The sequence below is a fragment of the Coturnix japonica genome, chromosome 3, assembly GCF_054131305.1.
Source record: "Coturnix japonica strain WE chromosome 3, WE-NBRP24, whole genome shotgun sequence".
Classification (NCBI taxonomy): Eukaryota; Metazoa; Chordata; class Aves; order Galliformes; family Phasianidae; genus Coturnix; species Coturnix japonica.
Window position 1 is genome coordinate 78,550,104 of NC_140665.1, and position 14,163 is coordinate 78,564,266.

Sequence of the window (14,163 nt, forward strand, 5' to 3'; positions counted from 1 at the left end):
TGACTGGACAAAAGATAGAAGCAATGACAACACTATTTTCACGTCAGTTGAAAATCTGTGTTAAACTAAAAAGTACAAAAGCATCTAATTGTATGCTTCAAGTGTTCTGAGAAGATAAAGGCTTCAACTGGTATCCTGCTATCCTTATACTTCTTTTCTGAGTATGTCCTGAATACTAAACCATCGCTTCCATTAGAGAATTTCATGGGATACAGATTGAATTTAGAGAAGCAAGGACTGAAAAATATACAGACCTCAAAGCTAGACAGAGTCAGCTCAAGGGTTAAATTTGGGGCAGAAGTGAATGATTTTTTTTTCTACAGCAGGATAGAAGTAGGCTACAGTTGAGGCTGGAGTATCTTAAGATCATTAGAGTATAGCTAGATTTAGAACCAAAGCATTCCCTGAATTAAGGTAAGGAATGACATTTCTAAGACTGAATTTAGAATTAGGGATTGCAAAGTCAACCAGTTATTAATTCTTCAGAATTAATTTTGTGTTAGGTACTGTTTGAGTTAATTTACAGTTCAGTGTGTTCTATGGACTTCTCAGGTATCCAAGGTGAATAAATTAACCTCAGTGTTAAAGGTTTTTAGAGTAATTCATTTGACCCAGTTTCTAAGATGGCACTGGTGACCTGGATTTAATGATGAATCACAAGAAAAAAAAGGAATATTGAACTGTTTTGCAATAAGACTTTACTGTCTTCCTGCACTATTAATATATCTTAGAGAGACATATAGTCTACTTCTTGATATCACAGAATCATACAATGGCCTGTGTTGAAAAGGACTACGATGATCACCTAGCTTCAACCTCCCTGCCACAGGCGGGGTCGCCAATCAACCAGGCTGTCCAGAGCCACATCCAGTCTGGCCTTTAGTGTCTCCAGGGATGGGGCATCCACAACCTCCTTGGGTAACCTGTTCCAGTGTGTCACCACGCTCTGTGAAAAAGTTTTCCCTAATACCTAACCTGTCTCAGTTTAAAACCATTCCCCCTTGCCCTATCACTGTCCACCCTCGTAAACAGCCATTCTCCCTCCTGTTTATATGCTCCCTTCAAGTACTGAAAGACCACAATGAGGTCTCCTTGGAGCCTTCTCTTCTCCAAGCTAAACAAGCCCAGTTCCCTCAACTTTTCCTCATAGGAGAGGTGCTCCAGCCCTCTGATCACCTTAGAGACCCTTCTCTGGATTCACTACAAGTCCTTCTTGTGCATTTCATTTTAGTTATAGGTATATAATTCCTAACATATCATGAAAATGTGAACAAAAATCTCTTACCGGAGGTCCAGGTGGTCCAGGCTTCCCTGGAGAACCTTCACTACCCTAGCATAGTGAGAAATGCACAGCTCATTTAATACAACTGTTGTTCAGATCTATTCCATACGTGAACTGCAATGGCCATTATGACAATAAACAAGAGATACAGTCAGTAAGACTAGGTAATATTAAGAAGGAATCATCCTGCTTAAGCTCTAGGCAAATTAATAACCATTACTTTATTCTAGCTCTTATTTTGTTAGTTAATTGATGCTTTACACGTAGTAACTTCCTCATAGCAAAATAGTAGTGGCAATGGGGTAGTGAAATACTTCATATAAACTCATATAAATTTCTAAGCAATCTATAGATGGAAGTTATAATTCATTTTATTCTTTGAATATTGTTTTGCTAAAGACAATACTAAAATTTATCATTCACACGTAAATAAAAAGAAGAACATGCTGGGTAAATAAAAGACCTTTATTAAGGGATATAATGCATATCTTCTTGACTTTTACTTCAAAACATTTGTCTGTAGCTGGAGTCTTTTTACTGAGATGCACTGAACTGCTTATACGAGGGAAAAAAGCTTCTTAGTTTTCACCCCAGAAGCATAGTGGGTGCTCTGAGCAATACAGATGTTTTAATGTCAAGCCTTCCAAGTAAGATCTTTTCAAAATTTCATCACTAAGATTCAGTTAACTATTCTGTATAATTTGGAATAGGTCTATTCAAGTTTTTCACTCACTTCATTGGATTTTAATAACATACTTCATTGAGACACTTAGGCTGCAAATTTAAAATTATTAAGGTGGAAAAAGTTAAGCTGAGCATACATCAGTAATGATTAACTCACCCAAAGTATATAAATTTTTAATTACAGTCATATTAAAATAATCTCCAAATCTCCTTGTGATTGAAATGTCAAGCTACAAATTGAAGGAATTATAGTATTTCATTAAGAGAGAAAATGCTGTATTTTAGAAAGCATATTGTATGATCACTTTTCAGATGTGGTCTCCAGATAAAGGAAGGAGAAAATACGTAATCTGGCTACGGTTTAGTTCATCATTTTTAAATGACCTGACTTCTGCCCTTTTCAGTCAGTGGCACAGTAGTTACGGAGAACTGACTTTCTCATTCCCAAGTGCAATAATAAGAGAGCCTTCCCCCGATCTTTATGATGCATAATGTAAGAAACAGCTACGATTAGGTCTCAGCCAAAGATAGAGATGTACATGCTTCAAGCTGCTGGTCAAACACTGCATTTCCTGACAATTTATTCAGTACGTTGAAATTATAAGCATAGAAAGAAAAAAACCCCGTTGTTTTTTTTTTTTGTTTTTTTTTTTCTTTCTTTTTGCAATGTATTACTTAAAAATGGAAATGCCTTTGGCAAATTATTTCTGTTATGGCCAGGAAGGGGACAACTCATTTTTATGCTGAGGATATTTCATAGCTTTCCAAAGTAGAATTTCCTTCTCTTACTCATAAAAAATTCAAAGTTTTATAGAGTATTAGTAGGTTCAGAGTCTTTGCGCTATGGCTGGAAAAGCCCAAGTCATAGCTAAAAAAAAAAAAAAAGAAACATATCCAAGTAAAAAATGTAGAAATCGTCTCAAAATATATTTTGATAAATCAGTTTTTCTGCTGTATTTCACTAATTTGACCTTTTAGTTATAATGGAAGCACTCGATAAAGTAATACATATAAAACTGATAAAAAAGCAGTGCTATGACAGTGTAAATTAATTATAAAGGAAGCTTTAATACATTTGCAGAATATTTATATTGAGTAACTTCCAGCTTTTGAAGAGCATTAAAGTATGCCTTTAAGTTCGACTAATACACCATGAAAATAAGGTGAAGCAGAGCAAGTAGTAACTCATAATACACTATTTCACAAAGTATTTTTCAGTTTCTTAAGATCATGAAGCATATTGCAATTAGAAAACGTTCTCTGTGGCTTGTATGTACCACAAGGGTTATTCTTCAAAATAGAAGCCTGAAGTATGGCGTTGCCTGGGGAAGTATTGGAGTATTTGTACTCCAAGACAAAAAATAGAAATTCATTTGAAAATGTATGTCAAACTCATGTCTGCATTGTGTTAAAAATATCAAAAACACAACAATAAACCAAACCAACCAAACAACAACAAAAAATCAAACCCAAAGCATAGTGAAAGGATCACAAAATCTACACAGACCTTTATCAAAACAAAAAAGAAGGAATACCTTTTCGCCTTTTGACCCAGCAGGACCAGGATGCCCAGGTCTTCCCATGGCTCCCTGCACAATATAGTATCAGTTTATATTAGTTAAGAAACATCCCCAAACTGCAATTTGCACTATAGACTAGTTTTTTTAAACCTGCACTTTCTGAAGGTCATTTAAAACTAATTACACTTTTCCTCCAGGTTTCAGTATTTCTCTGTCTGATGCAAAAGCTGTGTCCTACTGATAAGCTTGTGAAGGGTAAAACTTGTGTTTGTGGTTGTTTTTTCACCTTGTACTGACTAAATGCTCTGTCCTTAACTGGTAGGTCTCAGTATTGTGAAGAATCATGCTTCTTTGCTGAAATGTTAATTTATGTATTTCACATTAAGCTTCCTAGATGAGCTGCAGTTAGGGAAGCATTACTACTGTCAACAACCTGGGATTAAGCAATAACCACTCTATCAATCTCGTCATGCATGTAGAAAACTAAAAAAATAAATAAATCCTGAGATAACTTTTCCCCAAAATACCAATACTTTTCAGGATTAGTTTTTCTTACTTCAAATAGTAAGTTAGTGTATTCTCAGACTTCATAATTATTTGTTTTCTGCATTTAATGTTTTGAGAATTCCCTGCTAGAAATTTTTTATTAATAACATTATTATAGTAACTATGGTATAAATACTTAATTAATTGCTAGTTTGTCCATCATGCCTTTCAACTTCAGGAAGTATCTAGTAAGGCCAAAAAACTAAAAGCATTCGAGTTACATAAACTTTGAGTCCAGACAATGATAATATTTACAGAGACATCAACTCACAACATGATTTATTTTAGTACAGGCACTGTGGGTAAGATTTCATTGTCACTCTCCTATGAGCCAAAAGAAGTTGTAAGAAGCTAAGAAAAAGGAGTTTGGGTATGCAATTGTAGCAATCTCTGTAGAGAGAAACTAAACAGCAAATGGTACCACATGCTTACAGACGGTCCGCTGGGTCCTGGTACACCAGGCAGTCCAGGAACACCTTGAAGGCCCTGAAAATTAAAGGTGTATAAGTCAATTTCCTCACCCATGTTATAGCCTCAAAAACTACTTATATTTAGCATGTCCATCAGTAATATAACAATACTAAAGTACATTTACATCTACCAGGATATAATTATATTTTAGAATAAAAACAGTATAGATGTACGTGAGGATTTCAGACAAGTCTGTGCATTGCAGAACCCTTTCCTCTGATCCACTAGGCATAGTCAGATGAAATTTTAGCTATGTGACAAGTAAAATGTATATCTATCTGATGTATATCTAAGCTAATTGCTCTTGATTCCCCTTATAATCCATTTGGGGAAGTAAGCTCCACCTAACAGTATATAATGGAAAATAAAGCATGCTTTTTAAATTCAGACTCCAAACATTTTCTAATTTCCACTTAATAGTAATTGCTGAAATTACTATTCCAATCAAAGTATTTGCCTTACAGAATATTTCTCAAAGTGAATGCTAAATAGAAAGTAACAGAATAAAAGCAAACACCTTATATAATGAAATATTTTGTGAAAATATTTAGCATTTACCTTTTTACTGCTCTTCTCTTACAAACTAGCATTTAAATGTATGCAAGGCATTAAACTATACAAATGAGCATAAACCTTTGCACAAATATGAAATAGATTTTACTTATTTTAATAACAGTGCTTAATCTTGTTGAAAATTTAGATTCAAGGGCTATCTGTAGTAATACATCATTATCTCAGCATTTTAAAATAAGCAGTTTGATATTCTATGCACTTTCGTCTTGGTCTCGATTCATGTAATAATGTACTGGCTACATAAATGAAGTAATTTTACCTCATCGCCCTTCTCTCCAGCAAGTCCAGGAAAACCACGTTCACCTTTGCTTCCCTAAGAAAACAACATTCAAACAAATGCTTTATATTAGAAAACAACGAATTTCATGCGACGAAGAGCATGAAATTTTATGACCCACATTTAATATATACAAGCACAAACATAAAGTCATTAAAGTAGCAGTGATTAAAACAGGAAAAAGAAAAGCTCAGTACTACCCGTGAGTTTTAAAATGGTTCTTCCACTAAGGTGAAAAGAAAATAGTGCGTTTTACCCTATAGGTAAACTAGCATAAAAAGAATGATGGAGTCTTGTTTTACGAATACTAAAGAGTATAAATGCTTGCCCACACAGAGACTGTGTACTGTCAAGTAATTAGATTATACTATAGGAAATTTACTTGCCACGCAATGTGGTATTTTATTGGATTACAGTAAAACAGAATTTTGATTAACGCCAGTGAAAGTTCAAGTTCCAGTGAAACTGCTGAGTTAGTCCCACAGGGAACAATTTGCAGAGGCACAGAAGATCCGCTTGTTACACACTTGAGAGAGATATGAGAAGTTTCCTTCTTTACTGCAAGATTCCTGCATGACTGACTCACTTAAGCCTATAGATGGCAATGCACTACTGGACAATTAAATCTAAGCAGAGTTTAACTAACAAGACACAGAAAGTTATACTGGCTTGGGACTTAGATCGCAAGCCATGTAGCTTAATTCACAGAGAGAAAGAGCACACTAAGACAGGAAGAGGACTAAACTGCAAAAACTGTCTGAACCTTTAAGCTGCTCAGATAATACAGGAATGGGGATCAGACAAAAAAAAAGTTAAGACTTCTCTGACAGAAAAATCTGGCTTTTGAATTTTAACAACAAAGCAGAGTGAGGTAAGCTCTTCAAAAACTTACCTTTGGCCCCTCTCTACCAGGGATACCAGGTGGACCTCTTGTGCCTGGATCACCCTAAGGAACAGACAAGACAAATGACAAATAAGTTTTTTAGCAATGGGGTCAGAAGATCTGGTCTTTGCAACCATGCTTTCCTGCCTTTGTTACCATTCATAGGCGACTCCTCCATTCATTCTCATGGAGATCGATTCAGGGTCACTAATTCAATGATTTTTTTGCAAACATTTTATATGCTAGAGATAGAAGCTTAGTATCAATGGTTAAATCAAATCAGTTTTATGAAATAGTAACACTATTTCTTTCAGAAAGAGATACCAATGAATTTTCAGAAATTGATAATGAGGTGTTCTACTAGCATTTTTTACAACTGAAAGTGGATAGATATAGACTGAACACACAGAAAAAGCTTTTGTTGAAGAGGAACTAGGACAGGTTGCTCAGAGAACCATAGAATCAAAGAAACACAGGTTCGAAAGGACATACAAAATTATTTAGTCCAACCAACCTTCCATTACCGTAGCTACAACAAACCACTAAACCATATCTCTTAGCTCCTCATCCAGACGCATCTTGAACACTGCCAGGGATGGTGACTCCACCACCTCCCTGGGCAGGCCAGTCCAGTGCCTGACCACTCTCTGAGAGAAGAAGTTCCTTCTTATGTCTAGTCTAAACTTCTTCTGGTACAAGAAAATGTGGATGTCCCATTCCTGGAAGAATTCAAGGCTAGATAGGATGGGGCCCTGGGCAGCCTAATCTGGTGGAAACAACCCTGCCCACAGTAAGCAGGGATGGAGCCTGATGATCCTTAACGTCCCTTCCAACCAAGACCATGTTATGATTCTATATTTCATTCTGTATCCTCTGAAAATGTTTACCTTCAGTATAGTACCCATGTCTCCCACTAGCGGCAGCGCAATCTGAAATTACAAAAGACATTTGCAGTTAATCTTTTACATAACATTACCACTTCAAATAGGTACTGATTTTTTTCAAAAGTTATATCACAACTCATACAGCTGATAACATATACATTGGCTGAGACAACTGTCCCATGAAAACTCTAAAAACCAGGGCAATCCATGTAGTTTTAAAATGTTAAATATCATGGTCAGTCCAATCTACCACTGTAAGTTTTTGTTACAGTTTGAGCAAGTTTGACATAATTTTGGTCCAAAACCCAGCAAATATTGTATTCAAGTAATACCATGTAATTGTCTGCATAGAATACCAGAAGCAAATCATTCTCACTGGACATTCTCACAGCCTCTTCTCACCTATTATTTTCAGTGTTTTCCTTTGGCTTTCTCGTGGGCTTTGACTTTAATCTGAACTAAATTCTGAATTGTGGAGATGCCAAAGCTAATTTCAATAAATTAGCTCAGATACTGGAAATAATCCAGCTACAGCAATATGAGCAATTTATGTAATTTTTTGTCCTGCCTTTAAATATTAAGAACCAGTGCAAAAGTCTGTGATGCCACAACCAAATTACTAACAATACTAAAGATAGCCCATCTAAATCTCAATCAATAGACAAACATTATGTGCTATATATCTGTATCCTCAGATTTCTAGGTGCTGTCATTAGACTTATAAAACTTTCTCTAAAATCTGATTAAACCGATTGCTCACAAACAGGCTTCAATTATCAGTGCTCATTTCCTCTTGCAAGTGCTAAAACAAAAATAGCCCTGGGCATATGACAAAATTAGATACATTCAAAATTTGTTACTGCTTTTGTTCAGGTTGCTTCAGTCACATCCATCTCTTACAGGAAAAAATAAGCACTTTGGTAGCATATTAGAAAAATGCTTGTTTAGTAGCAATGGATGTCAAATATCAGTTCAAGACAAGAACTGATGAATATACCCAATTTAAGTACAATCAGGAATAGACTATTTACCCCTTTTGAAAGCAGGCTGAGAACATCTATTTTAACTTGTGTACTATTTTAAGACAGGGGACCCAAGATGTGCAGTTTGACATGGTCCTAAAATTCAATTGCCAGGGCACACCAGTCAAGAGAGTAGGTCTACTGCACTTGTGACATACAGTTCATGTACTCTCTAAATATAGCAAGTCCAGTGTAACTGTGCACATAATGTAAAGTCACAGCTGCATATGTGGAGCTCTGAATAAGTGCATGATACATACTGGGCTTTTAAAAACATTAAAATGGCCTTAATTTTCCAGCCTTACTCCTGGTTGCTCTATCTTCTGTCAAAAAAAATGATCCCTTCAAAGAGACGAGTATTTTAAAAGCAATAAATCACATTAGTATGTTTTAGCATTTAGATCTGTTGCTTAGCAGTGGCATCACATTTTTTACGTACCTCTAGTTTACAGTGCAGTGTGCCTTCCAGAATCTATTCAATTTATGGATTTTGTTTTTCATGTTGAGCATTTTATACTCATCGTCTCAAGTTTCATCATGTTGACTTCAGAATGTCTCTGAATTTTAGACTTTGTTTATACCTACAAAGACCTAAGCAATCTTTTCCAGTTCAATGGCAGAGTTTGTATTTACTTTTCCAAATAAAATTAAAACATTGAAAAGAACCATGCATGGGAGAGACCTCTCTTTCAGAGTTCTATAATAGTCTGCCAATAGACACTGATATCTGTATTTTGGATAAGCACCAACTATATGGCAGTTACTTCCAAAGCATTTTTTGCTTCTTTGTGAAAACATCATGAGAATAGTTTCAACGTTTTAAGCAAGTCAAGGTACAAAATAGCACTGTTTCTCTGTATTTCCCAAGAAAGTTAACCTTTCAGAAACAAAAATATGACTTATTCCATAATTGATTCTTAACAAAATAATGCCAGCATTCTTGTATTTCCACATAGTCATTCTTATTAGTATTTAGAAATAAATTTATATACTATCTAGATCAATCTAGCTTGTTTCAACTTATTATACACAGGTTCCCTTCTCACTTCCCTTTAATGAAGATATGTTCTCATTCACATCTCTCAATTCATCAAAAGTCTCATCTTGCTCAAAATACTCAGAGATAACTGCTAATCATTTAGAGCCTTCCTTGTTCATCCCTCAGGTGAATTTCACCAGCTCTTCATGTTGTAACTAAAAATCTTTAGCTTCTTCTTCTTCTATCAAATTAACTAAAATTAATATCATCTATTTTCCAAAACACAGGTGTTGCTTTTTTTTCAGTGGATGGTGAAAAGCCACTGAATTATTCGTCTTTCTCTGCAGAGTCTGTAATTTGATCTCCTTTATTATTAATTACAAGACTGGACTTGGCTTTTTAATATTTGCATTCAGAGTACATATTTCTTGGTTTACATCCATTCCTAATAGCAGACAATTTATATCTCAGTCTTTCTGATTTGAGTTCTATTTCCATATTCACTGCTAGTATTAAATCTGCTTTTACGTAATGATCTTAGTGCTTTGGGAGCGACTGATACTGTCAAGTGCCTTTTAAAACACTGGAACTGTTGCTGCTGTATGTTCCAGGACTGCTGCAGACATGATTTAAACAGCAAGAATGTTCCAGTCATGCAGTCAAAATTGTATCATACAACCAGAAAAGGTTTGCTGCATTGACTGATGCTAATGTAGTAACCAATGGCATCATTCTGAGCCCTGATGACCCATGCATGCATAATGGTTAAATCCCAGTCTTTATTTATTTATTTATTTATTTTTAGAAAGCTGTTCTCTCTCAGTTGAAATCTTTGTGTAATTTTATCACTAGTTTAGTCTTCAATAAGCTCTTGCTCTCAGTTCTTAGGCAAACTTGTGGACTGCTGTGCATCTGTACCATCAAATGTTTAATTGAAAGCACTGTTTATTTTACTTCCTAATGCATTCCTGCAGCTGCTATAAGCTCTAAGCTCTTCACAGGCTGTCAGTAGTCTGCAGACCAGCTTGGAAATCCCTGCATGAGATTTGCATCAGTGAACACTTGGAGATGTAAATCACTTCTAAGACATAAAGCAAGTCTCTGCATCTGAATAATATGTACAGTAGCTGGGTTATCACTGAACATCACTGTTTTTTGTTTTTTTATTCTAATTTTAAATGATGTCTTTAACTAAATACCAAATCATATTAAACCAAGATTATAAGTGAGTTCAACGATCTTTTTAAAATACTAAGCTCTAGTTTTGGTTTGTTTCTTCCAGCCAACTATGGCTTTTATCTTGCTAATGGAATATATTCTAAAAATAGCTCAGGAAAATTGGAAAATGTCATTTGGCATCATAAAAGCCTCAGCAAGCACTTTTTCTAAACAAAAGTTTGTTTTTTGAAAGCCCTGATGTATCTGTGAGGGCTCAAGATAGAAGAAGGAACAGTGACTGAAGAGTCTCTGTTTAGCGAACATGCACATGGGACTCTCTTGACTCCCATGTATAATACTCAGTAATCTCCAAGGGTACCATTTGGCCGGAGGCATATGTAAATCTTTTGGATCTTGCAGTGGTGGACTTCAGAAAATCATAAAGCTGTAATGATGATGCATGTTATAACCAAGAAGAGATGAATGCCAATTATTTTCTTCCTTCTGTGGCATTGTAAAATTAGCTCCAGAATACAAAACTCTTTTTTTTTTTCTTTATCTCTTGCTTTTTTCCCCCCATTCTTTTAAAGGTAATAATTAAAGTCTGCTTCTGAAAATTTGCATTATACAGAACTGTTTCTGAGGCTGAGGAACACAGTGCCAGGTTATAGCCTGGCAGAAGTTCTAGCACACAAACATTCAGATAAAACCTGAAACATTAATTTATACAGCAATACAACTATGTAAAAGACAACAACAACAATGGATATAATCCTCGACTAACCAAATTAATTTAACCAATTGGACTTCTAGGCTTGCCAGGTTATCTCCTTTAAAATTAAAATATTCTCACCAAAGCAACTATACAAGCTTTCCACATATACATACTGGATCGCCTGGAGGGCCTGGTAGTCCTGGCTTTCCATCTCTTCCTGGTGTGCCCTGGAAATAAATTGAAAATGTGGTGGCCTTAAACCATTGTCAAGGAGTATATTGCTTTTCACTGTACATAGAGAGGTACTTACATTAATACCGGGGGTACCTGGAGTTCCTGGTAATCCTGGAGGCCCTCTAGGACCCTAAAAGCAGGAGAAGTCCTTTAAGATTTAAGAATACTTTTCTTTTACTGTAAATCTCTTAAAAGTAATGGTTTTGTTTTGTTTTATCTTAAAGAGAAAGCTTGTATCCTACCTGGATGCCTGTAGATCCGGTTGGCCCTTTAGGACCCTATTAGAAAACACCAAGTAATAAATAATCAGCACCTACCCTTTTGGACAAGGGAGATAAAATTGAATAAAAAACATACTAAGTGCTGGATAATGTCTCGGTTCACACTGCAAGAAACACTGGTTGTAAGGTTTGGCTTTAAATACAGATCTAATTTTAACTAAGAGAGATCATGATTTTGCTGAGGTACGATTTTAAGGGCAAGTATTGGCAAGTAAGAATGATTTGTGGTAAAATACATTTTCAGTGATTCATGAGAAAACAGCCTGTTGAGTAACAAATAAGTAGATTATTTAAACATAAATGGATCATTTTTTTAATTGAGAAAGAAACTACATATCTGAATGAGTTATTTTAAATCATATTTAAATTAAAATTTCAGCACAAATCTCCAATCTTTTTTCTCAAACCTTTCCTCTCTCAGTCCTGCTAACAAAGTCAAACATACTGCTTGAGTATACTGGCCTGGACTGATGAGAGATCACCCAATTCACCACAGTAGAGCCCCCACAATAACATCTTCAGTCTCTAAGAGTATTTTTTTTTTCATTGAACAATCTGCAGACACTGTAGATGTTATAGTACTTAAAGGCACTAGAAAGAAAGAAAACTGAGAAACAAACTAAATACTTGAAATAGTACAAATTTTACTTAGTTTAGTTTTATTTTAATTCTCTAGATACCAACTTGTTTCGTGTTTGAATTTAAACTGGAAACAGATGCAGGAGGAATGTTGTACAAAATGAGAACTTCACTATTTCCTGACATTATATCTGGACACTGTAAGGTTCTTGTTTATAAACAGTAGATTTAAGTTTGTATTTAGCAGTTATCACAAGTGTGAAAATTTGAAAGAGATGATGCAAAGCCTCCCACATCTTTTCCCTGTGTATTTCCCTCTTACAGTATTGGCATGGGTTTCAAAATGCCATCAGATGCAGCGTAGAATAAACGTTTTCTCTTGTACCACTACTCACGCTGCACTTCACTGACAACTGTAAATTAAGGCTGCTTAGGAACAAATACAATTAGTCTGAAGGTGTGTCAACATCATTACTGGTTTCTCAGTAAAATAGCCATTGATTCTCTCATTTTTCTAAGTTTATACTTTTCAGTGAGCACTACATCTATGTGAGTCTGGATAAAGGGAAAATTGCTGAGCTGTGAATAGAGTCAGAATGGAGTTCATGTTACAGTTTCTCAGTGATGCACAGTGAGATTGTGGGCACGGTATACTTACTGGTGATCCCTGAATGCCTATTCCAGGAGGCCCCATCTCTCCAGGGGCTCCTTGTAGACCAGGCAGTCCTCTTTCTCCCTAGGAAGGTCACAAGGCTTCTAGTTAAAACAGGTCTGAAAATGCAAACCTGTACATTATCCTGTATTTACAGAAACAGTAATAACTTTTTATACCTTTGGTCCTCGTGGACCTGGATTTCCAGGAATACCAGTGGAACCCTAGGAAAAAAAAAAAAACCAACCAAAATATCACATCAAGAAAAACAAGAAAACACAAATTATGTTTTGAAATGAAAGAGACCGGGTGAATTTTATTGCCAAAACTAGTCAGCCTTTAGTAAACTAGGGTAGATTTACATATGCCTTCCTTGTTAATAGTAATGCCACTAGGATCACTTATAGGTCTTCCACTAACAGTACTATATATTTTAATGTACTTACAATAATACTATAATATATATTTCAAGTTTGAAATAAATCTGAAAATTACTTGTTCTTATTGTGTTGCTTTCACTGCACAATGAAAATTGACAGTTATCTCTACAAGGTAATAAAGGCATAAAAACTCTTTCAAATCATAGACTTACTGGTCTTCCAGGCAGACTTGGTCCAGGAGGCCCCACCTCACCTTTTGGACCTGGGTGTCCAGGAGGTCCCATGATCCCACCAGGGTCACCCTACAAGATAAATATGAACCATGGATCAAAATTATCCTAGAATGTACAGTGTTTTGAGAAAGAATGGAGAAAGAAAACATTCAGAGCTTTATATAGCTCTGCATTTCATTACCTACAACTGTAAGTAACAGAGTCTATGCAGCTATCAAAATCATTACCATAGATTTATCAAATCTATCACATTTAATCCCACAGAGGTTCTGCTCCCTGCATCTATAACAGCTCAGCTTTCAGGAGGTAGGAAAATCCTGTGCATTGTTCTCCTAATGCATTATTCAGAGCTGCCAATGAACTTCTGAAAATGCTACATATGGTTGTAAGGGAAATGTATTTAAAGCCTCATTTTTATATCAAAATTCTATTTCCTTCAAGAAGTTACAGAAAAAGAGGCATGGACCACAGCACCCACAATAGTAATCAACATTTTCTTATTTTTCTGTGCTTGTAATTTATCTGATCTACTTTTCTTATGTCCCAGCTCCCCAGAATGCAGGTTGGCACTAAGCCCTGATGATTTCTCCATTGTAGAAATGTCAGACTCACTCCCTCTTTCTCTGTCCCTCTTCACTGTATTCCTGTTCAGACTTCTCATTTCACTGCATGCAGTACAACTCGCTCCACATCTCTAAAACTTCTGCTTACACATGTAAATCTGAGACCCTTTATGATGTTGTTCATACTGCTGCATAATTAATTGTCTGTGGTTCTTTCTGATTCCACTACTTGCCATTTTGAAAGATT

General features: G+C 35.6%; 1 protein-coding gene across 8 annotated transcripts in view; it reads right to left on the reverse strand.

The window, feature by feature from the left end:
* The window catches only part of COL19A1 (collagen type XIX alpha 1 chain), a 170,820-nt gene that overhangs the window by 19,951 nt on the left and 136,706 nt on the right, over positions 1–14,163 (reverse strand). For all 8 annotated transcript variants that reach the window (XM_085541988.1, XM_085541984.1, XM_015859135.3 and 5 more), the window contains 12 exons: positions 13,333–13,422; positions 12,920–12,964; positions 12,747–12,824; positions 11,471–11,506; positions 11,305–11,358; positions 11,168–11,221; positions 7,124–7,165; positions 6,246–6,299; positions 5,336–5,389; positions 4,465–4,518; positions 3,502–3,555; positions 1,286–1,330 (listed from right to left, as the gene is read on the reverse strand). In XM_085541988.1, coding sequence (XP_085398114.1) covers positions 1,286–1,330; positions 3,502–3,555; positions 4,465–4,518; positions 5,336–5,389; positions 6,246–6,299; positions 7,124–7,165; positions 11,168–11,221; positions 11,305–11,358; positions 11,471–11,506; positions 12,747–12,824; positions 12,920–12,964; positions 13,333–13,422 — 660 coding nt within the window. The remainder of the gene's footprint in view (positions 1–1,285; positions 1,331–3,501; positions 3,556–4,464; positions 4,519–5,335; positions 5,390–6,245; positions 6,300–7,123; positions 7,166–11,167; positions 11,222–11,304; positions 11,359–11,470; positions 11,507–12,746; positions 12,825–12,919; positions 12,965–13,332; positions 13,423–14,163) is intronic.